The sequence below is a fragment of the Kogia breviceps genome, chromosome 1 (assembly GCF_026419965.1).
Source record: "Kogia breviceps isolate mKogBre1 chromosome 1, mKogBre1 haplotype 1, whole genome shotgun sequence".
Taxonomy (NCBI): domain Eukaryota; kingdom Metazoa; phylum Chordata; class Mammalia; order Artiodactyla; family Physeteridae; genus Kogia; species Kogia breviceps.
Window position 1 is genome coordinate 100,502,486 of NC_081310.1, and position 22,759 is coordinate 100,525,244.

General features: G+C 46.5%; 1 protein-coding gene across 2 annotated transcripts in view; it reads right to left on the bottom strand.

Annotated features, from left to right (window-relative positions):
* The window catches only part of BCAR3 (BCAR3 adaptor protein, NSP family member), a 236,700-nt gene that overhangs the window by 102,947 nt on the left and 110,994 nt on the right, over window positions 1-22,759 (bottom strand). Inside the window, exons 1-2 of one of the 2 annotated variants that reach the window (XM_059069880.2) lie at window positions 19,760-20,007; window positions 11,535-11,862 (exon numbers count right to left, since the gene is read on the bottom strand). In XM_059069880.2, the coding sequence (XP_058925863.1) occupies window positions 11,535-11,851 (317 nt within the window). In that variant the 5' untranslated portion in view covers window positions 11,852-11,862; window positions 19,760-20,007. Of the gene's footprint in view, window positions 1-11,534; window positions 11,863-19,759; window positions 20,008-22,759 lie in introns of those variants that run through there. The other variant, XM_059069871.2, reaches the window with a different exon arrangement.

A 22,759-nucleotide genomic window follows, 5' to 3' on the forward strand; every position in this document is an offset into this window, starting at 1 on the left:
GTGGTACCGGTTGATGAAGATTTGACGCGGTCGTGGGTTAACTTGTGCTCGGCAGAATTCTAGGACAGCATTAAGTTAAAAGCCACTGTTGAAATCTTAACTTGGTGGCAGTCAGTCAAACTGAATAGAGTAACAACAAGAAAAGCCGTATCAAGGCCACTATGTCTCTTGGCAGGCACAGAGGGTCTGGAATCAGTGAATCATCAGGCTTCGGGCTGGCTAAGCCCAAACACAGCACTTTTGATAAAAGCAGATGCTTTGTTTGGCTGGTATCTATCTGCCCTTCCTCCACTCCCACCCGCCCCATGCACCCTGCCCCCAACCATTCCTCATCCCCTCCTAAAGGAGTGTGTTTGTAAAGGTTTCTTCTCACCTAACTCAAAGGCAGAATACAAGTGCTACGGTTTTGAGCGAATGTCCTCAGAGCCTCTGCAAGGAAAGATTTCACTCAACCAAACTTATATAGGAACATACACCCGGGACCCCTTTTCCAGGGCAGGCACCTTGGAAAAGCAGCCCTCACCCCTCAGGAACAAGCCTGAGGGCCAACCACAGCCGTCCTTGTACCTCCTCTGCCCACGGAGCTGTCAGAGAACATGTAGACCTGTCAGGGAAGGAACTGCGGGCTTAATCACCCTGCTGCTGACACAGGCCCACAGGGAGGGCGGCCCCGGGGGCATGTCTGCTTTAATCAAATCAAAAATGTTTTTTAAAAAGAATCAAGTAATGAAAGAATTTGCTTTGTTTTATTACATGCTTAAGAGATTAGATATTTTCCTATTGAATTTTGTCTCTCATCTTAAAAAAACCCCACCTTCCTTTGAACACCAACCCGGTGCCGGCTCCTGCCTCATTTCTCTGCTCCCCACCAAACGCCCAGCCTCCTCTGCTGGCTCCCCAGAAGTCCGTGCCAGGATTCCTCCGGGCTGGGTCCTAGGGCCCTTCCCTTTACGCTTCACACAGCTCTCTCCTTTGCCGACAGCATCCATTTCCGGCTTTAGCCCAGACCTCTCTCCACAGCTCCAGGCTCATAATACCAACTGGTATTATGATTAACACCTCCACTCAGGCACATACACATCTCAGCACACACAAAACAGACGTCTTGATTCTCTGCAATCTACCGTCACCTCCTCCTCCCAGGAAAAAGCCGCCCAACAACCAAACGAAGCCCTGCTCTCTCCAATCTTCTCTGTCTCCGTAAGTGGTCCCACCCCCCTGCCCCCAGCTACCCGAGCCATACTTGACTGCCCCTCTCCCTCATCCCAGTCCACCTAACCCTCAGTACATCCGGTGGACTCTACCTACAAAACAGATCTTGAATCCACCCACCTTCTTCTCCTCCACTGCCATAGCAGAGCAGACCCCACTGCTTCCCGTACTGTTGCAATCGCCTCCTGCCCTCCCGCCAGCTCCTCTTCCATCGATCACTTCTCCACAGAATCTTCTAAAACTGCATCAGACCATGCTACTCCCTTGCTTAAAACCCTTTAAAGGCTTCCCTTGGCCCTATGGAGAAAATCTAAACTCCTTGGTGAGGTCTAGACCGGTACTGTCCAATAGAAATACAATGTGAGGGCTTCCCTGGTGGCGCAGTGGTTGAGAATCCGCCTGCCGATGCAGGAGACACGGGTTCGTGCCCTGGTCCGGGAAGATCCCACATGCCGCGGAGCAACTAAGCCCGTGAGCCATGGCCGCTAGGCCTGCGCGTCCGGAGCCTGTGCTCCGCAACGGGAGAGGCCACACAGTGAGAGGCCCGCATACCGCAAAAAAAAAAAAAAAAGAAATACAATGTGAAAAACATGTAATTTAAACTTTTCTAGTCGCCAGTTGAAAAGAAATAGATGAACTTAATTTTAATAATCCTTTAACCTAATATTTCAAAATTATCAATACATAGTAACATAAAAATATTAATGAACTATTTTACATTCTCTTTTTATGTTAAATCTTCAAATGTTCCCTCCCGCAGAGAGCCATTCCCTTCTCGCAATCCATGGAACTCAGGGCTCTCTGATGTGACCTTCCTTGCACCTCCTCATTCTGCAGTTATGTATCTGTTGATGCATTTGTCTGCATGCCCCTAAACTGGGCACTCCCTAAGGACAGGGCCCACATCTATTTTATTCTCCACTGGGTACCTGGTACCTAGCACAATACCTGGCACTAACTAAGCTCAATAAATATTCATCAGAGAATAAACAGTGAAGACACTGACATTAAGCACTACAATCAGACAATCAGACAAGGGCTGGGCCAGTCCACCAAAGGGAGGCTCTGTTCTGTGTCTTAGCACAATGGTGTGCTGATCTTTCTGTGCACTGATGTTTCTGTGCACCTGTAAGCATGAGCGGTGGCCAAGATGCACTGCTGTAGGGCAGCTCAGAGTAGATCCAGGTAGAGGGACGCCAGCCAGACTCCATCAACACGTGGGAAACTTTCTCCCCCATTAGCCACAGGCATGGAACGTGGTCTCAGGTTACACAGGAGGATTAGGAGCCTCCCAGGAGGAAGGAAGGGCGGAAACCAACATCTGAGCCCCTGCTTCATGCCAGGTCCTGGGCTAGGTGCCCTCACTTGGGATTGTATTTGACCCCCCAAGCCACCCCTTGAGGACGTGGAGATTCAGAAAGGTGAAGGAACTTACATAAGGTCACAAAGCTACCAGCCTGGTTGCTGGAATCAGCATCAAGGTCGCTAGCAGCTTTCTTTGATGTCCAGGGCTAAATCAACGTCCCAGCAAAAGTACCAGTGGCCTTCAGGGTTAGGCGTCACACAGCAGAGTTGGCAGGAGAAGAATAAACAGCTATGATCAGGTGGAAGCTGAGAGCAAGGACGTGACCTGCTCCACCCAGACCCCCAGAAGGCGGTACCAGGCTCCAGAGTGAAAGTCAGAGTGCTGACATTCGGTGGAGCCTTCATGTTTAGTGACCAGTGAATCTTCACAGCACTCTTCAGAGGGGATTATTTTCACCCTCATTTTATAGTTTAGAACTTGCCCTAGTTCACACCCCTAGTAGTGGATAAACAGGCATCTGAACTGAGACCTCTCAGTTATGTGACTCATGTTCTCACCTCTTACCTCTTACTATGTTTGCAAGTGATTCTGGAACCACGGACAGTCCGCTGCATAAAGGCTGGGTCAACATGGAAGGTTTCTCAGCCTTCTGTAATTTGTCAATAACAGCACAATCTGTAAACAGGAATACCCTCAGCGCTTGTGTTTGGGGCCTCAAAGGAGAGAGAGCTTGAAATTCTGCATGCAATCCTGCAGCTAGTCTCTTAAAGACAGACTGGGTGGTGACAGCAGTACAAAGCTGTGAACAGCAGGGTGGCCGTGGCCTGAGGGCTTATCACTCCAGGCTCCAGTGGCTCCAGTCCAGGCCCCAGGAAGACATCTCCTTCCCATCAAGGAGAGTAACTACAACAACTTCTTCAGCTCCCATCTCTGGCCAGGCTGGGATGGCTCCCAAATCCACATGTGATAAGAACATGAGTAGTCTGTAACTGCATAGCTTCTTCTGTTTACAATATGCTTTAACCTATACTAAGGGGCGTGAAAAACTCACAGTTTCTGACTCTCAGAAGACTGAAAAAAACCTGACACTTCTCAAACAGCATGCAGGAGGCCAGAAAAAAAAGGATTTAAAGCAAGTCAGTTGGGCTGGGGTGTGAGAGGTTGGGGGAAAGAGAAGATACTGAACAGCTCCACTCAACAAGGACAGCTTTGTGTAATTCTCTGATCATTCTCTTGGTTGCGGTTTGCAATCAGTTAAAAAAAAAAAAAAAAAATCCTTTCGTTTTTTCCCAGAACAGCTGAGAATGCACAGATCCCAGCCTTTAGGGCTGAAATCATCCAGGCAAGTAGAGGATTTAGGACTACTGTCAGGCAGCTGGTGGACCTGCAGGCATTTCCCATTCTCTGGGCTCCCCCAACCCTGGGCCCGTACAAGATGCCCAGCAGGGCTGAGCTCACCTCTGACCCAGCTGCTCCTGGCCTCAGCACACCAGGGGCCACCGGAGCCTGGACGTGCACCATTCCTCGGAATTCACTAAACCATCCACAACAGCTGCGCTCAAACACCAAGGGGCATTTCAAAATGTTAGTAAAACTCAACTTGAAAATTTAAAAATAAAAATTCAATGCATGGGCTATTAACTTTCTGGAGACATTTTGGCTGTTAAGCCACGATCATTCTGCTAACTCAATAAATGTACCTTCTATTAAATAGAATCTATTAGTCTAGTAAATAATTTTTTTTCAACTCTAAACCCAACTTTTCCTCTGTGTACAAAATCTTCCAATTTGCAGACAGTAGACATGCCCATGTATAAATAATGTGCAGATGTTAGTGTGTGGACCTTCACACCGCAGATCCTTCTGATTACCTGTGAGCTAAAGGGTGATTTATTTGCATGTCTGGGGAAACATCTTGCTTTGCTAAGGAGAAAGCAATAGTTATAGAACTTGGTGGTTCTGAAGAGGAACACACAAAACAATTTTTCAGATGGGGGCACCAACACAGCCCAGAGTTAGGTCTTTAAAACAGTGTTTAGAGAAGGGTCTGCACAGATCCTGTGCCTTACACTCTTTCTTTAACTTTGAAGAGCTGACACCGTGAAATGGTAGGTTACTTACTGCCTGGGAAAGGATACCGGATTTTAACTTGGGTTAATTCTGCAGACTTTCTGGCCCCCGTCAGTTAAAACACTTGTGACTAGTCAGTCAGCTCCGTGCATGCAAATTAATGAAACACCACATTGTCCAGCCACATGCTCCCAGAGCACAGGGGCGGAAGGAATTAGGCTCTCAGCAGCTGTTCCCAGGAATGCGTGCCTCCACGTACCCACAGGCAGGAAAAGGACCCACAGTGGACTCCAAGTGCTGATCCTTCAGCCACCCTGGCAACACAGACCTCTCACAACAGGAACTGGTCCCCTCTCAGCCCAAGGAAGGTCCCAGATCGAAATAAAAATTCATCCTTGAAGATAGATGAATCAAAGGGACACCAGCCAAACAATGCTAATGTCAAGAGGAAATCCCGTCTGCAGACCTCTCAGAGAAGCCTTGCTCTGCTTGCAGAACAAAGGCTCCTTCTGTGACATCAAGCAGCACGTTTAAGAGCGCCGGGCTTCTTGCTTTGGCTACCTTTCAAAACCACAAGTACATCCAAGGGCAGCCAAGACAACAACAAAGCCAAGAGATACAGGTCTCAGAACGAGGAGACCAGCTCCCCTTCCAGGCCTGCCTTCTGCCTGCTCTTGGCAGCCAAGGTTCTGTCCTCCTGAAGGGGGTGTGTCTGAGACGCTGCAGTCAGACCCCGGGGACAGAAGTTTTCCATGCAAGAAGATAGCTCAGGGGATGCCCACTGCAGGGCCAGCCTTCTTGGGAGGCTATAGAGCGCAGTGTCTGTGGAAGTCCCTACAGTAGTTTCTGGGTCCTAATCCCAGCTCAGTTACCCACTAGGGTCTAATCTTAGGTGCTTCAATATCCCTGAACCATTTTCTCAACTGTAATGATGACAACATGCTGCTGCTGCTGCTGCTAACGATGAAATCTGCTGTCCCTCACACAGGTTATGATGTTCAAACAAGACAATTTATGAACATATCCGTTAAGATATTTTAAAACTATAAAATGTTAAGAGGTAATAATTCATGTGGATATGACATATGTTTATATGACAGCTTAATAATGCAAATTTTTAGGTCAAAGGGGAGACTTCCTCTGCATGGCCTGGGGCCTCCCACAGGTTGGGTATTCAATTAATATTCAATCATAATAAAGGTGACTTTTTAGTGACTAACAAGGCAAACATGTTTGTTGGGAAAACAGAGAACTTGCAACTTATCAGAGTATTTCACAAGACAAGGAGGTACCGTCTGAAGGGCTTCCCTCTGAGTGCAGGTTGGTCCACATGAAGTGTGGGTGGGGCCCTCCAAGATGGCTCCACCATCATCATGCCAACACCAAATGTGATGGAATGGAAGGCTTGCAGACTTGACATCTGGGCAAGTCACTCTTAGCTGAAGTTAACCCCTGAATGCACTATGAAAAGAAACAACTAAGGCCAAAAGAGTTTACCTGAAACAAGCCAAAAAAAAAAAAAGAAAGAAAGAAAAAACTAATAATCTTGGGAATTCCCTGGTGGCGCAGTGGTTAAGAATCTGCCTGCCAGGGGACATGGGTTCGAGTCCTGGTCTGGGAAGATCCCACATGCCATGGAGCAACTAAGCCCGTGTGCCACAACTACTAAACCCATGTGCCACAACTACTGAGCCCATGTGCCGCAACTACTGAAGCCATCACGCCTAGAGCCTGTGCTCTGCAACAAGAGAAGCCACCACAATGGGAAGCCCATGCACTGCAACGAAGAGTAGCCCCAGCTTGCCACGACTAGAGAAAGCCCGTGCACAGCAACAAAGACCCAACGCAGCCAAAAATGAATGAATGAATTTTTTTAAAAATCAATAATCTTGTTAAAGACCTAACTAGTCTTAGGTCCGTAGACTCAGGGATCCAAAACTCTTAACTTTAAAACACATATGGCTCCCAGCTTCCAGTGGTGAGTGAGCTCGGGTGGTGGGTGGTTGGTGTTTTCACAGCTCCACTGGGCTGTCAGAGCTGAGTGAGGAATAGAAATGCTGTTTCCTTCTCATGGTAGTTCTGTCCAGCACCTTAGTCACACTCTCTGTTCTAGAGCCCCAGGTTCTCATTCATATATCTTGTCCCCAGCTTTTCACATTCACAAATGTTACTTGTTGACACTGTGGATTGTTCCAAAGAATAAGTGAGGCAGCTCATAATCTTATTAGGAATACTTAAAAGGATTTATATATATATACGGTACTTTGAACTCCTCAAAACTGGGAACACCTCAGGATATTTTTAAAAACGCCAGGTAAATAAAACACATTAACAAGACTGCAGAGCAGGGGAAGAGGACTTTATGATCCTTTGACACAGAGCCACTCGCCTTCTCACTCAGCCTCATTTTGAAGGATGTGCATTTGTTACTTCTGTACTGACCTTCAACAATTAGATATTTTAAGTTAAGGAAAAAAGATGTGAATTTCGACGAACGTAATTCTGAATCAGAAACAAACCTAAACCAGCAGTGCTTGTTAAGTCTTCCACAGCCTGGACTTGAAACTCATGACTTGTGTCCACCTCCGATAAGATCTTTTGCTGAGGTCTGATCTATGTCCAAGTCAGTTTTCAAGTTAAAAAGCTTTGAACTGCTGGCAGGTTGACAGCTTGGGCCTTGGGTGTTTATCGAGAACGTCCTCAAGCTAGAAAGGGTGACTCCATTACCACCCTTGGCCCCTGGGAGTTTCCCTTGGTAAGAGCAGACACCCAGCCTAGACCTTAGAACTTCAGGGAATGAGTTTGTGAACTGTCTCTTTGTGGTACATCATGGATACCTAGCTCAATATAGAGTTTAACTTAATGAATAAAAAGTGGCCACAGGAAGCCAGGTAACAGCTGGTTCTGACTCCACATAGTGCAGCCTGGCATTTGTGCTTAATTTTGGCTAGCCAGAAGTTATGTTTCTTTGCTACCTCATATCCTTCCTAAGAGGGAGCAGTGATGGCTCTGCTTCTGCATCCCAGAGTGTTAGGTGCCAGTGATGCAACATTAACATTACCGTGCACAGGTATGCACCTCCACGTGCACCTGTCATCAGCAGGCCACCCGGCGAGACTCCACAGAGCAGAACCTTCTGGCCCCCAGAACACGCCGGGGAACATTGTGGTTTAATGTCAGAAACCTTGCAGACTCTCCAGTGCTTTCTCCAGAGAATATCTGGGCCTCCACTTATCTTCTTCTTGTAATATTGCAATTACACAACTAAAAATAATTCTGAACTCTTGCCTGCCTAGCTCTTTCCCACCATGTGCACTATTTGCCTCTCACTGCGCTACACTCCAGCTGCAGGTCACCCCAGCTTGTTTGGGGTTTTTCAAACATGCCAAACTTGTTCCCACCCCCGGTTCCTTGCACTTATTCTCCCTAGGCCCAGAGAGCCGTCCACTAGTTCTCCTCAGAGACCTGTCCACCCTATAAAAAAAGATACAACCCCAGTAAATCTCTAGCATATCACTCTAGTTCCCCTACATCACTGACTATGTTCTGTAGTTGTCTTGTTTATTTACTTGTATTTACTATCTGGGTCCCTCACTACAATGTTAGCTCTGGAAGGACACTGTTTCTGATCTTCCATTGTTATACTGTTAGTTCACGGATTTCCCCACCTTGTAAGAGGGCAATGATTTGACAGCTAGAACGTCTACTATGTCAGACCAGCACTTCAGCTAAGATACACAGAGGAAATCGGCAGAATTTTCCTGGTGAAGCAATGGTGCTTTATAAAATCAATGTACTCTAATTAACACAGGCGCTCAATACATAGGCATGGAACAAATAAATGAGCTAGGATCAAAATGGCTTTCCTTGCTACAGGGTAGGACAAAAGGAGAGACACCATGAGATACAGCAGAAGAAACCATCCCCTGCTTTACCCGATAGCATCACAGGTTTCTGGTCTTCCTCAACAGGAAAAGGGGTGCAGAGTTTCTAAACCAGCTCTAACAAGCAGGGTCACAACCAGGCCCATTAGAGATGCAGAGAAGAAGCCTTTACAACAATGAGGCTTATTTACCCAGGCCCCTGGTGGATAGAAGGAGAAATCAATTCTTGTTCTAAAGTATCCTGAAGCTAACCCGATGATACATCCACACACAATTTTATTTCAGCACGTTGACAACTAAATACAGGTATCCCTGCTTTTCGAAAGTTTGCTTTACATTGCTTAGCTTCTAGGAGAAGAAGCACCTGATTTCGTTAGCACCTGATTTCGGTAATCAAAAGAAATCTGAAGAGGATTTTTGCTTTTGTGCAAGAAGACGAAAAGTGAAAACAGTGTTCAGTGTCTGTTTTCAGGAAGCTGTGACAGATGCAGTGTGCACACAGCAGCAGCAGCAAGAGTGGCACCGCCAAGCTCCTTCTCTGGAACCACACTCAGCGTCTCAGCGCCACGCTGCCCTAGCTTTGCACTGTCTGTGAGCACCTGGGCTTTATCTCCATTTAGCTTGTGCTTTTGTTAGCAAGATGTGTCTTAAGGTAATTGTTTCTTCATTTCACACCGCTTCAGCTGATGGAAGGTTTCACAGGAAATCTCTGGATAGTGGGGACCACCTACACAAGGAGAGGCAGCTCCTGATTTATAGACATTCTGGTAACTCTTTAGAATTGGATGGACGAGTGCCTTCTATGAGTTACAGTCATTTTTATAAAGGGGGAAAGTGTCTAATGGGGAGAAAATGAATGCAGATTAACTGGAGTGAAATCATCTAAATATGTCATTGAGAAGTGACTGAGGAACAAGAGCTTCTGTTCTGAGGAAATAAGATACACCAGTTCTACACAGTAAGATGGATACACATTTGCAGTGTTTTAAAAGATTTTGAAGACTCACTTTCAAAAAACCCTATTTCAACCATGCAGTTTAATTTCTGTTCTCCGGGCTTTCGCGGCAGTGTTTCCGGGCTTTGTTCACACGGCATCCTGACCTGGAGGTGCCTCCCCCTCTTCAACACCTGCGGACACCTTCTCTTTACTTAAAACACAGATCAAATGGGAAACCTTCCCTGAATTTCACTTTCCCTCCAAGAAGGAATTAAACATTTCCCGCTCCATATTTCCATAGCAACTTACATACACAGGCATTTCACCTACAGTTGGTTTTCATATTGCAAACTGGATGTAATTAAATACATAGAGAAAGTGAATTGCAGTGCCTAGACTGGCTGCAGGTTCTATAACATGACGGTGCTGTGGAACTGCCGCTGCTTGTTGCTATAGAAACGTAAGGCTGTATGAATGGCGGGTGGCTCATTTTGTGAACTGGGCTGGAGTTTATTTTGCATCTTATTTCACTTGTGTCTCATATCTTTCATTACAATGGGTAATCAAAGGGATAACAGTGTGTATAAGAAGACCTGGTTAATGATAATATTGTACAGAGCTAGGAAAATAAAGGCCATGACTTATGCAAAAGTCAAGGGTAATAAATTCTTTGAAAAGATAAAAAAAAGAATTGGATGGATGTAGGTCATAATCTGATGCTATGATAAAAAAAAATGCTGTGGTTCCTTTTGAGGGACTTAATGATATAGGAAGTTGGCCTTCAAAATACTCTCAAATACTGGAAGATATTAAGAACTGGTTCTTTTTTTAGATGTTAGTTATTTTTAAATAGATCTTTATTGGAGTATAATTGCTTCACAATACTGTGTTAGTCTCTGTCATACAACAAAGTGAATCAGCCACATGCACACATACATCCCCATATCCCCTTCCACCTGAGCCTTCCTCTCACCCTCCCCCATCCCACCTCTCTAGGTCATGGCAAAGCACCGAGCTGATCTCCCTGTGCTATGCTGCTGCTTCCCACTAGCACTTGGTAGTGAATATGTGTCTCACTTTGTCCCAGCTTCCCCGCCCTGTCCCGCCCCCCTCCATGTCCTCAAGTCCACTCTCTACATCTTTATTCCTGTCTCTGCCACTAGGTTCATCAGTACCATTTTTTTTTTTAGATTCCATACATATGTGTTAGCATACGGTATTCGTTTTTCTCTTTCTGACTTACTTCACTCTGTATGACAGACTCTAGGTCCATCCACCTCACTACAAATAACTCAATTTTGTTTCTTTTTATGGCTGAGTAATATTCCATTGTATATATGCACCACAACTTCTTTATCCAGCCGTCTGTCCATGGGCATTTAGGTTGCTTCCATGACCTGGCTATTGTAAACAGTGTTGCAGTGAACATTGGAGTGCATGTGTCTCTTTGAATCATGGTTTTCTCGGGGTATATGCCCAAGCACTACTGGTTTAGGTTTGTTTCTGATTCAGAATTACGTTCGACCAAATTCACACCTTTTTTCCTTAACTTAAAATATCTTATTGTTGAAGATCATATGGTAGTTCTGTTTTTAGTTTTTTAAGGAACCTCCATACTGTTCTCCATAGTGGCTGTAGCAATTTACATTCCCACCAACAGCGCAGGAGGGTTCCCTTTTCACCACACCCTTTCCAGCATTTATTGTTTCTAGATTTTTTGATAATGGCCATTCTGACTGGTGTGAGGTAATACCTCATTGTAGTTTTGATTTTCATTTCTCTAACGATTAGTGATGTTGAGCATCTTTTCATGTTACAGTTTTTTATATTGTGGCTATTATGTTTTTTAAAATAAGAGTCCTTGTCTTTGAAAGACACATACCAAAATACTTACAGATAAAATGAGGCCTGAGATTTGCTTCAAAATAATACCAGAGGAAGGAAAGTGGGTGGGAGTACAAAGCAGGCCTGGCCATGAGTTGATAACTGTTGAAGCTGGGTGATGGGTCCACAGGAGTTAATGAACCTATCTGCTCTACTTTATGCATATATGACATTTTTCCTAAAAAAAAAAAAAAAGCCCTTTAAAACAAATCATTTTCACTCATGAAATGAAAGAAGCTACCTGAAGGTGAAGGTTTTGCCTTTCCAGTCTTGCAGTGGGTGCTCCTGGATGACGTCTTGGCTCAGAGGTGAATGCTGCCATGGGGATTTGGAATGGGGCAGGGTCCCCATGTGACTGAAGTTATCACAGGACCTTACAGGAGGAGGGCCTTTCTTCTTCCGTGGAAGGGTGCCGTGTATAGACACGTCTTGATAGGCATCTGTGCGATGCTCAGCGAGAGGTGACTTGCTGCTCAGGAGGTCCATGGATGAGGCCAGGGGGAACTGGTGATTCACTGGCATGTTTCTAGGAAGGCTTGCAAACTTTCCCGCAGCCATGATTCTCAACTCTAAGTGGGGAAGAAAAGAGTGAAGGTATAAACCTAAGAAAAGCACAAGAACTGATTTCCCACTTACAAAAGGAAATGGAAATAGACCACATAACAAAAGAAAATATTCAGAGTGTTAAAGGACAAACACTGAGTAGCATCACTAGTGAAATTTAATACGATGGGCAGTTTACTCATCTCCTTTTTTCATCCTACAGAAGAATTCTCCTGGGTTGGCAGCAGATCTGCCAATGGAAAAGGGCAAATGCATTTCAGAGACTTTAGAGGCACATGAGTCATTTTGTTACTTCAGATGACTGAAGCCGATGGAAAAGCATGACTAACAAAAAAGAATACTGAGGAAAGACTCAAGGTTTCAGTAATAAATGAATTTGAGAAAACCTTCAAATGTGTTAGATAATTAGCTCACACATTCCCACCACCCTGTAAAAGATAAGAACAGGTGAAGATGACTGGAATTCCTTAGCTGCTAGAACGCCTTCAGTGCCAGACCAGCCCCTCAGTTGTGTTACCCAGAGAGACAGGACAGATTCTTTCTGGCAAAGACCTGCTGCTTATAAATAAATCAATGTACGCTAATTAACGAAGATGGCCAGGGTCAGGGGTCAGGAGGTAGGCTACTCCTCCATACATCAGGGGCTCAGCGGGAGAGGAAAGCCACTGGGGGTGGGGGACCTCCATGTACAACCGTCCCCCAGAGGGGTCAGAGACCTGCTTGCCATCAGCAGGGTTGAGCAATGCACATGGGTGCCTGTATAGTCAGGGAAGAGTGGGAAGGGTGGAGAAGGAAGAGAAAATAGGGTTGGGGAGCACGGATCATGGAAAGAAAAGGAAAATGCTGTGTGCAAAAGCAGCCCCGACAGTTGTTCCCAGCTATGACCGCTAGCAGAAATGTTCACCCTGAGCAGAGTTAGCACCTCCGCCCCCTAAAAATCAAACTATGGTTTTGATCTAAGCCAAATTATATGACATTTTATTTTTTAAAATTTATTTATTTATTTATTTTCGCAGTACGCGGGCCTCTCACTGCTGCGGCCTCTCCCGTTGCAGAGCACAGGCTCCGGACGCGCAGGCTCAGCGGCCATGGCTCACGGGCCCAGCCACTCCGCGGCATGTGAGATCTTCCCGGACCGGGGCACGAACCCGTGTCCCCTGCATCGGCAGGCGGACCCTCAACCACTGCGCCACCAGGGAAGCCCTATATGACATTTTAAAGGCCAATATATAAAGAAACACAAGACTGAATAAAAATTTGGGCTAGTCCCAGGAGACATAAGGATCCAGAATCTGCACCACTAGTCATGGTATCAGACTGGTCTAGAGATCACAGCTGCATAGCTAAGCCCAAAGCACTGGCCTTCCCCGAGCCTGGTGAGGAGATCATCTCTTTGCACTGTGGTCTCTTCTCAAGCCTTGCAGCACCCGTTCCTCACAGACCACCCTTTCCACTTCAAAGGGAACGATGCTGAGGGAAAATCATCACTCGCTAGCACCACCACAGAGACAGTTCCACAAAGGAACTGGGGACTTGGGATGTGGCTTGGAGACAACCAAGAAGAACACAGCCCTCCAGAAGCTGGTAGAGTAAGAGGTGGAACCAGGACAAAGACAGCAGGGTATGCAAAGGAAGCAAATGACAACACACACACACGCGCGCGCGCGCGCGCACACACACACACACAATCCACTGTTCCTACAACAGAGACAGACACCCGAGTGCTGGCGGCTGGGTGGAAGGAGACCCTCCACGTAAGACATATAATCTGAACCCTGTCCTCAGTTCTTTGCCAAGCCTGGTAATTCTGAGGCCTGTCTGCTCTGTGTCTAACTGGGACCACACAGAAGGCCTGCCTCCCAGCGGGTGCAGACAATGGACTGTGAGTGCCCATGTGGGCCCCTCCCGGGTCTGGCCAGTACCTGGCACACTGTCAGCACTTGTTCAACGTTAATCATCATTATTAAAAAAGAAACCAAACTCCCCAGCCCTCCCAGCCTGACCACAGGTGACGTAAGCCGACGAGGATTCCCTCACCCTTCGTGCACACACTCATAGCTATGAACTCTCACCTGTCCGAGCTATCAGCACCTTCTTTCTTTATAGACAGGCCTGGATCATTCCCAAGAACCTGGTGGCAAGGCCCAAAGCCCCCCACAGAACCTCTTCGTGTACAAAGGCCCACAGTGTTGGTCACGTCTACCTTCAGGCTAGGACGACGGACCAGAGTTACCCTGCCTGGCTCCAGGGTCTCCAGTAGCTTGTTTCCTCTCTGCTTATCCAAGGGTTATCTATTTCAAGATTGAGCCGAAGTGCTTCAGAATGCCCTTCAGCAAGCTATCCTCACCTCATTGTATTCTCAAGGGATGTTAACACCTGCCCTTCCTACTTTCAATTCAACAAACATTTACAGTGCCTACTCCAGATAAGAGACTCAGAGAAACAAAGATGCATAAGCCTCAATCCCTGACTATGAACTCAAAGAGACAATACAGTTGACACCTGAACAATGAGGGGCTAATCTGCATATAACTTATAGTCAGCCCTGCATATCCATGGTTCCCCCATATCCACAGATTCAACCAACCATGGACCATGTACTGTAGTATTTACTATTGAAAAATATCTGTGTATAAGTGGACCCATGCAGTTCAAACCTGTGTTGTTCAAGGGTCAACTGTAATATATTCATCAATGGGACCCTTAACATGCTGGAGTGAAGAATAATTAATTTTGACAAAAGGGCTCAAGGAGGATCTCAGAGAGGGCATCACTGGAGATGAAGGATTTTGAAAGGATGAAATTGTAGGGAAAAGCCCTCCAAGAGGATGTGACGACAGCAGATGCATAAGGGCAGAGAAGTGCCCCTAACAGGCTCAGGAAACTGAGTCACGCGGTGTGGCTTGAGTCAAGTTGAGAAGCATTTCCTGGAAGAAGCACAGCTTAGGACCAGATCATGGTCTTGAAGGCTGTGTTGAGGTGTCTGAACCTGACTGTGAGTGCTAGGGAAGCTCGGGAAGGGTGGGATGGAATCCAGTCTGTGCCTGGGTAGGGAGCTCCGGTCATTCTGGAGGGAGAGAAGGGAGGTGGGGAGGTCAGTCAGCAACAAGTCAGCAAGGAGTGATGGAGGACTCCGACCTGGGGCAGTGGCCAAGGGAAGGGAAAGGAAGGGCAGGGCGAGGGGCTAGAAGCTCGAGGCCTCTGGCTGGGAGGAAGGAGGCCACAGCCCAGGGAGGACAGGGCTATGCTGTGACACACTGAGTAGCACAAGACAGAACCCCTGTGGGCAGGCGAGAGAGTAACAAGCTCACCACTGGGGCTGCTGAGTAGGGCAGTTCGGTCTAGCAGGCTAGATACTGGTATGTGCAGTTAGGGGCCAGGACAGGATGTCTATTTTTAAGAGTCATCAACATAAAGGGAATATTTAAACCAGTGAGTAGATCCCTCAGCTTGTTATTATCAGGTGTGATGACAGTTGTGTAAGTACCTCTTGGGCTTCCCTGGTGGCGCAGTGGTTGAGAATCCGCCTGCTAATGCAGGGGACACGGGTTCGTGCCCCGGTCTGGGAAGATCCCACATGCCGCGGAGCGGCTGGGCCCGTGAGCCATGGCCACTGAGCCTGTGCGTCCGGAAGCTGTGCTCCACAACTGTCAGGAACCATGCAATATCCATGAATATATCCTTGCCCTCTCTCACCTGGGCTGCTTAAAGCCTATAAGGACCAACGCAAGGGCTAAATTCTGAAAACTTAAATAGGCAGCTCTCAACCTGGCTGCACAAAAGAGTCCTCGGAGAAGCTTTTAAAATCCCGACAACCAAGCCGTGAGCCAGACCAACAAAATTACAATCTCGGTGGGTAGGACCCTGGCATCAGTCTTGTTAAAGCTCCCCTAGTATTGTTCACTGCGGAGCCAAGTTTGAGGACTACCAGGTAAGCGAGTTTCTTTGGCACAGAGCAATTGGCACCCAGATTAGTTTCTGGGTAACAGAATAGAATAACAATGAGAAAGCATCACTCAGGCAAAAGAAGCCGTCCTTCATTCTTCATTCAACACACACATTTAAGGAGGGCCTCCTGGGTGGCAGGGATTGTGTGTGGGTGTTGGAGACGGTGTCAAACGACTACCCACAGAGGAAGCAGACAGTACGCAATGACCATACGTGTTGATGATTCCCAGTGCCATGGGAGCACGCAGACTGGGGCCTAGATGAATCTAGCAGCCAGGAAAGGCTTCCCGGAGGAAGGGATGCTGACCTGAAGGATGTGAAGTAGGGTTTAATTACCAGAGGGAGAAGATCACCCAAGCTGAAGTTTCCAGAGTTACAGTTAAATTTCTCAGCTGTGGTTAAATTGGAAATACATAGGCCAGGCTCTCCTCTACAGCTTGCTGCCTCTAACTTGGGAATCTTTCCCATTAAAGTACAGTCTTGCCCTGTGTCTAGTCACTTGGAAAGACTGTCTCCAGCCTGGGCCCTATGTCAAGCTTGAATCATCCAATGATGGGGGAGGTGGGCCCTGGCCAGAGACCTAACTTTAAACAAACAACAACAAAAAAACTAAAGCAGGGCAGGGAATGGAAGGGAGAATTATAGGTGGAAGAAACTCATTTGCAGTCTGTTGGTTGCTCTGTTTCCTACTTGAGTTTTATTTACTTTTATTTTTTTCTAGACTCCAGGAACCGGGGGGAAATCCAGGGGTGGAAGTGCATGGAATCTAGGTTCAAGGCAGTACTTTCCATCCTGACAGAGGAGCCACAACCCCATTTGACCACTAGGCAGAATCTCAGCTCGTGATATGGAATCTCAGAGAATCAAGCCCCTCCCTTTTTCCAGATAAGGAAAATAAATGTTCATTCACTCAAAATATGGTCTCGGAGAGTTTACAATGTACTAGAGCTGAGGATATAAAAAACTAGATGAGGTCCTGATCTTGTGGAGCCTACAATGTTTTGGGGAAGTCCAACCAACGCAGACAAGACAACAAACTAGATAATATCCCAGTCGTAAGTACCCTAAAGAACATGAAACGGGATGACACTTGTTGGGGATGGAGGGCTATTTTACGCTACTGTGGTCTGGGAAGACCTTTCTGAAGAGGTAACAATGACATGAGACCTGAAAAAAGAGAAGGAACCAGTAAAAGAGGATCAAATGGAGTTCCAGGCAGGGGATTCGGCAAATGTGAAGGTCTTGAGGTGGGAACATGTGGTTGGAAGAGCACAGTAGAGACTAAATTCAAGTCTCAAGTTTTTGGCTCCCATGTTTTCTCCATTTGGGGATGTTTCTGTCTTGATGTTCCTAGTCATTATGTATTTCTTATGTACTATTTAATTTTTTAAAATCAAACATGGTGTGACTCAGAACCTAGGCTTTGAAGTAAGACACAAGTTCAAATCCCTACTGTGCCAATGTCTTACTGTGTGGCCTGGGACAAGTGACTCAACCTCTCTGACAGTCAGTCTCTCATTTGTAAAAATGGGTTAACAATATACCTATTTCATGGAGTTGTTGTGAAAAGTAAATGCGATTGTGTATGTAAGCCCTTGACATACAGCAAGCATTCAAAAAATAGCAGGTCTCCTCTAAGCAGGGCAGGGACCATGTCTGTCTTGCTTGTAATTGTATCCCTATCACAAAAAGAGTTCACAAATGAAGTCACTGCTTCTGGGGAAGACTGCAACCAGGAAGGGGGAGGAAGGAAATGTTTTAACCTAGAGCAATATATGTAACAACAGCAAACCAAGTAGGATGTGGGCATAGATACACAGGCACACTAAGTGAGCTCATATGCCGTCTTTAAACAAAAGCCCAGGTAAGACTTTGGCCAACCGACTTCACCTCTCTCTACTGTGCAGGTAAACAGACGCAGTGTCCTGATTCAGTCTAATACAAGATCTTGAAATATATACAAAGGTCAAAGACTCTACATCTTGATATGAAAACTCGAGACCCATGTGAACGTTCAAAGAGCTGAAATCTTGATAGGGATGAGAGTGAGCCTGACACACTCCCAACCTATGTGCTACCTTCCTGACCCCAGTCAGTGGCTGTACTCTGAAATGCTTGTGAACAGCAGGACTGACTCACTTGCTTTATAAAGATGTCTCAAAGAAACTGATGATCACACACAAGTCGAGACAGAGATAAGAAGCCCACTTTTTTGAATTTTTCTATTTTACTTCTGAAATGAGATATTTTCAAGTTAAATTCACAGATGGTCATCTGATGTGGTCTTTAAGAACTTTCTATCATATTTTAAACTCTGGAAACGTAACCTCCTCGCTGCCCCATTATGACCATGACAGAGAATTTACAATCCAGATCTGTAGTTTTATATCCTCTCTGCAGAGGCAGACAGGAAGAGGAGATGGAAAAACCACACATATAAAATTGGCTTATCTGCTAAGAATGAAGTTTTGCTTGGGTTTAGGAATTAAGAGTATCCCTTTATTTTGAAGTAAATTATGAAGTCTAGCCAAATGATTGAAGTATGAATAATTCTTCCATGGATTGTATTGCAAGCAACACAGCACAGGATCTACATGATAAGGGTCTTAAGATTAGCATCCATTTGACAAGCAGTCCTTTCTATATGAATAGGAGATTGAGATCTTGGTTAGTCATTCTGGAAATGTCAGGCTTCTCAGAGGCAGTTTAGGGAAAGTTGGAGTCAGGGAATGAGGGAGCCATTGGCATGGCAAGTTGTTTACGTTATATTCCATACGTCCCCTTGCACATTCACGTACAACTGCTTGGCCTGTGGCTTCCCCCCGTTATTAACTGGGCAGCCCCTTGCCACTTAGGACTCTCTGAGCCCTGCCCCCAGCACCGAGGGCTCCCCCTTCCTCCCGGATCTCGCTTCACTCCTCGGCAACAAGCAGGGAGATTATCCGCCCTCAAACTGACCTTCCCTCCGCCGATGTGTTTTCCTTGGAGAGATCAGTGGAGCCTTGGTATACAAGGGTCAAGGTTTAAAAGAATCTCTGAATGCATAGCCCTACTTTCTATCTCAGCTAATGGCTTTAGATGAAAGCAGACATGAGCTTAGGCGAGCAATCTTTCACCTTCGCACGTTGCTTCAAGTGAGTTAAAACCAAAACCAGAGTTTTCCACCCCCAACCCCCAGCCACGACCCACTGTTGTTCCTCCAAGAAACACGTCGGCTCCTCAGCTGCTTTGGAGCCCACTTGACTTCTCCCCGACGAGTGTCTACACCTGATCAAACTTTTAAAGTGGAGGCAGCCTTAGCGGGTAAGGAAAGACGGGCTGAGGCCGGAACCTCCTGCCTGTTTCGCCCACCGCCCCTTGTTTCCCAGCCTTCACCTTCCCTTCCCTCCCCTCTCCGACGCAGTGGGAGCGACACAACCAACTATTCATTCTTTCTCAACAAAGGGAGCGAGGGAGGGAGATGTCAACAGTTACGGGGCGGGCTCCTTCGCTTTCTCTGCAAACTCTCCAAGAGATTAGTGGAGAAACTCGCCTCCTCCAAGCCCAGGGCTTCCCCCTCCCCGGCCCTGGCATCCGTCGACCCCCACCAGCTTCTGGGGCAGTGAGAGACGGGACCGGGAGGCGCGGCTGGCCTCTCCGCAGGGCGCCCGGGAAGATGCCGCTCAAGTGCAAAGAGCAGAGATGCTCGCCGCACGTCGCCTCCCGCCTCCCGCCGCGGGCCCCTCCTGGGGAATCCCAGCCGGTTCAGAGGCCCCTAAGGGAGCAGCCCGGTCCCCCATTCAGCCACTCCAGCCCCCAGTCGCCAACTCGGCTGGGGGTGGGGTGCACCGGCTCTACTTTCCCCATAGCCTGAAGTTCGCCAACAAACTTCCCAGTCTGTCCTGCAAGGGGAGGGGGAGGCCGAGGCGCCCCGAGAGGAGCCGCACGCCCGCGGGACAAGCGGCGGAGACTCACCTCCCGGCGTGGCGCCCGGGATCTCCGGCTGGGGCTCAGAGGCGCTGCACCGTCTGCCCTGAGCCGCGGCTGCTCCCGGAGCAGGAGCCGCTCATGATCGGTGGGGCGCGCCAGCCGAGAAGCCCGCGCGCGGCTCTCCCGTGCGCCCGGCGTTTGCGGCTCCCGCTCCCGCCCAGGTCCCAGCCCCGGCCGCGGCAGCTGCAGGCGCGGCTCTAAGCCGGCGGCGCGCACTCCGGCCCTCAACTGGTGATTTGCGGCTTCCCGGCCCCACCCCGGCGAGCCTATTCGCGCAGCCTGGCAGAACCCCCCGCGACATTTACATGCACTGACCTCGCCTTGCCCTCCTCTGCCCGGATTTTAGAGTTTGGCTCTCCTCGTACCTCCCGAGAAGCCAGTCCTCAAGTGTAGATCGACCACTTCCCCACTGTACGCCTCACGAGAGACAACCCCACCTAATCCACTCCTCTCCCCTCCCCGCGTTATTTCATTACCCAGCAGATCTGCTTTGCTTGTCTGCAGACATCAGGCTGGCTTTCAGTTTAAAGGGGTTTGATGGGATAAAGACCAGGTAACCACAGATGACCAAACCATGGGAACAAGCAAATCAATCACACCCACCTGGACATATTGAAAGCCAAGTGGGAGGTGGAAGTGGCACTCCAGTACTAGATGGCTTGGTGGGGTAAAAAATTGGAGTCTGGTGGAGGACTTACACTACCAGATGTAAAGACCTATTATAAAGCTGTAGAAATCGTAACTGGCAGCAAGGATAGACGATAGAATAGAGAGAACAGAAACAGACCTATATTATATGGTCACTTGATTTACATTCAAGACGCTGATGTGTTGCACTGGGGAAAGGGTGGTCTGTCTTTTCAGTAAATGATGCTGGATCAACTGAACACCCACATGGAGAAAAAAGAAGAATCTTGACCTCTACCTTATACCATACCAAAAAATCTATTCCAGAAGGATTTTAACTCTAACTGTAAAAGGTAAAACAATAAAACCATCCAAAGTAAATATCAAAAAACATCTTCATGACCTTAAGGTAGGCAGACTTCTTAAACATATACAGCACTAACATAAAGGAAAAAAATTATCATTGGATACAATTACAATTAAGAACTCCTGTTCATTCTAAGACACCATTAGTGAAAAAGCAAGCCACAGAGTGAGACAAGATAATTGCAACACACATATCCCAAAAAAGGACTTATATAGAATATATAAAAGACACTCACAAATCAGCAAGAAAAAGGCAGAAAAACCTAATCGAAAATAGGCAGAATATTTCAACAGGCATTTTTCAATAGGGGATAAACAGGCATTTCTCAAAAAGTCAAAAAACATATGAAAAGGTTCTCAACTTATTAACTATCCCAGAAATGCAAATTGAAGTTGCAATGTGATCTCGCTTCACACCCACCAGAATAGCTAAAATTAGAGAATTTTGTATAACACTTTAGAAACCTGTTTGGCATTATCTACTAATTAACTTACAGTCTGTGACCTACCAGTTCCATCCCTAGTTATATACCCAACAAAGATATATACATGTATTCACCAAAAGACATGTTCAAAAATGCTTATAGCATCTCTCTTTATAACAACCCCAAAGAAACAACCCAGATGTCCATTAACAGAAGAGAAACTCTGTAGAATACTATAAGAATGAATGAACTATGTCTACACTCAACAAGGTGCATGACTATCATGAATATGACGTTGAGTGAAAGAAACTGGACACAAATGGGTACATGTAAACTTCAAAAACAGCCAGAACATATCTTTGATGTTAAAGGTGAAGATAGTGGTTATCTTGAGGGGTGTGCAGTGATGGAAAGGGAACCCAGAAGAGTCTCTAGGTGCTGGTAATATTCTATTTCTTTTCTTAAAATTAATTAATTAATTCATTCATTTATTTTTGGCTGCGTTGGGTCTTCGTTTCTGTGCGAGGGCTTTCTCTAGTTGCGGAGAGCGGGGGCCACTCTTCATCGCGGTGCGCGGGCCTCTCACTATCGCGGCCTCTCTTGTTGCGGAGCACAGGCTCCAGACGCTTAGTAGTTGTGGCTCACGGGCCCAGCTGCTCCGCGGCATGTGCGATATTCCCAGACCAGGGCTCGAACCCATGTCCCCTGCACTGGCAGGTGGACCCTCAACCACTGCTCCACCAGGGAAGCCCAATATTCATTTCTTGATCCAGGTGCTGGTTACATAGATGTGTCCTATTTAATAAAAAATAACTATTCCTCATTTTATAAAAATCGATTGGTTTGTGCACTGCTCTATACATATGTTTTACTCCAATTAAAATATTTTTTAAATTGTGCCATGTTGGTATATTTTGTATCCTTTTCATTTCCCTAAGAAAGAACCATTGGCAAGGCTGCAAGATTCTAAGTGCAGCATTCTCAAGAATCAGTTTCTACCTTTCCTTATGGGTGTTTTTGTGGGTTCATCTTTATCTTTCCTGCCTCATTAGAAGCATAAACTTTTTTTGTACAATTTTTTGATGTGGACCATTTTTAAAGTCTTTATTGAATTTGTTACAATATTGCTTCTGTTTTATGTGTTGGTTTTTTTGGCCCCAAGGCATGTGGGATTTTAGTTCCCCGACCAGGGATCGAACCCTCACCCCATGCATTGGAAGATGAAGTCTTAACCACTGGACCACAGAGAAGTCCCTAGAAGCATAAACTTTTAACTTTTGTTCGATCTTCCCAAAGTATTCAGTGCAGTGAATTTCAAACAGACTAGCTGGTACATTTCTAAACTGAATTATTAGAAAGACATTTACTGACTTCCTGTTGCTCTGAAGTGTCACTGAGAGCAGTGGTAAAACTTTGGTTTTTCTTGATTTTCAAAATTCCCTGAGCACCTACTATGGGTAAAGTTTCTACTGAGTGACGCACCATGGCGAGGTAGCAATAAAGACTAGAAGACAACTTAACCCAGAGATGCCTTGCACGAGTCACTATCCCTCTCAGTCCCTCTATT